This window comes from Austrofundulus limnaeus, unplaced genomic scaffold (genome assembly GCF_001266775.1).
Source record: "Austrofundulus limnaeus strain Quisiro unplaced genomic scaffold, Austrofundulus_limnaeus-1.0 Scaffold2574, whole genome shotgun sequence".
Taxonomy (NCBI): Eukaryota; Metazoa; Chordata; class Actinopteri; order Cyprinodontiformes; family Rivulidae; genus Austrofundulus; species Austrofundulus limnaeus.
Genome location: NW_013954976.1, coordinates 12589 through 13823, shown reverse-complemented (window position 1 = coordinate 13823; position 1235 = coordinate 12589). Strand labels below are relative to the sequence as shown.

Genomic DNA, 1235 nt, shown 5'->3' with positions numbered 1-1235 from the left:
ACTTGAGACAGGGCGAAAGTCACAGGAAAATGTGACTTTTAAAAAAAGGCTGAATTTTGAAATATGAATCATCTTAACAAACACAACAAACATTTGTGTTTACTTTCCCATATGGAAAGAAAGTTGAAGTTTACCAAGTTATGGATGAAGGCGAGTGTGACGGCCATGGCTGGGTCGCCACTGTTCACATACAGCATATACAAGCTGGTGTAGAACTCTCCCAGTTTCCTTCCAACCTTAGTGATGAAAAATCAAACATTTAATCACAGTCTAACTTTTTGGAGCTTATACAAAGTGGCGATTTTTTTAAACTTACCATAGCACGTTGGCTGTAAGCAAGGACGCCAACAACAATTTCAGCAATAGCCAGAATCATCAGAAGGGCCGAAAACTGCAAAGACACAAATACAGTAAAACTTAAACATGCGTTAATATTAAACCTAAAATCACATTTTATAGGAAGCTGAAGAATTTGGCTTATTTTGAATTATTTTAGTCCTAACAATTTTAATTAGATTGTCTAAATCAGGAGTGTCCAGTTCTGATCTTGAGGGCCACCATCCTGCCTGTTTAGTTGTTTCCCTGTTTCACATTAATAAGTGATTAACAAGTTTCTGCAGAACCTGAAGACCTGTAGAAGAGCAGAGAAACAACTAAAACATGCYGGACTGTAGCCTTCAAGGACCAGGATTGAGCATCACTGGTATAAATGCTGCTACATACTTCTTGCATCAGACTGGACACTTATTATGATGAGTTTTGAACGCCCTTTCTCCAGTGAATGGATAACTAATACAAGGTCATTTATTTTGCTTTTGTTGGTTACAAATTTATACACCAAGAAACTGAGCAGTACCAAAGTATCATGGTTTGATTGTACCATTTAGTGTTTTTGTTAGAACTGGTTTGTTTCTACTTTGTACAAGCCTGCCTGCCTTTGTTTTTTTTTTACATCAAGTATTTTCTTCTTTTTCTTTTAACTGCCTCCACGCCTTTTGATGAAAACGAAATACAGGTCCTTCTAAAAATAATTAGCATATTGTGATAAAGTTCATTATTTTCTGGTGTAAGAGTGAGCTTAAGGTGAATTAAGCTTTTCCCACATCTCTCATACACAAGGTTATGAGGAAACTTTTACCAAGGTATTTCTCATTACTTATTAAAGAGTAACTTAACCCAAAATTAACTTTTTTTAGCTGATAAACTGTCTAGAATGTGTCTAAAATGTTATATAG

The 1235-nt window shown here is 35.5% G+C and overlaps 1 protein-coding gene across 2 annotated transcripts in view; it reads right to left on the bottom strand.

The window, feature by feature from the left end:
* Positions 1-24: 24 nt before the first annotated feature.
* The window catches only part of LOC106511188 (CD81 antigen), a 4635-nt gene continuing 3424 nt past the window's right edge, over positions 25-1235 (bottom strand). For both annotated transcript variants that reach the window (XM_013999934.1, XM_013999933.1), the window contains exons 5-6: positions 317-391; positions 25-236 (exon numbers count right to left, since the gene is read on the bottom strand). In XM_013999934.1, the coding sequence (XP_013855388.1) occupies positions 69-236; positions 317-391 (243 nt within the window). In that variant the 3' untranslated portion in view covers positions 25-68. The remainder of the gene's footprint in view (positions 237-316; positions 392-1235) is intronic.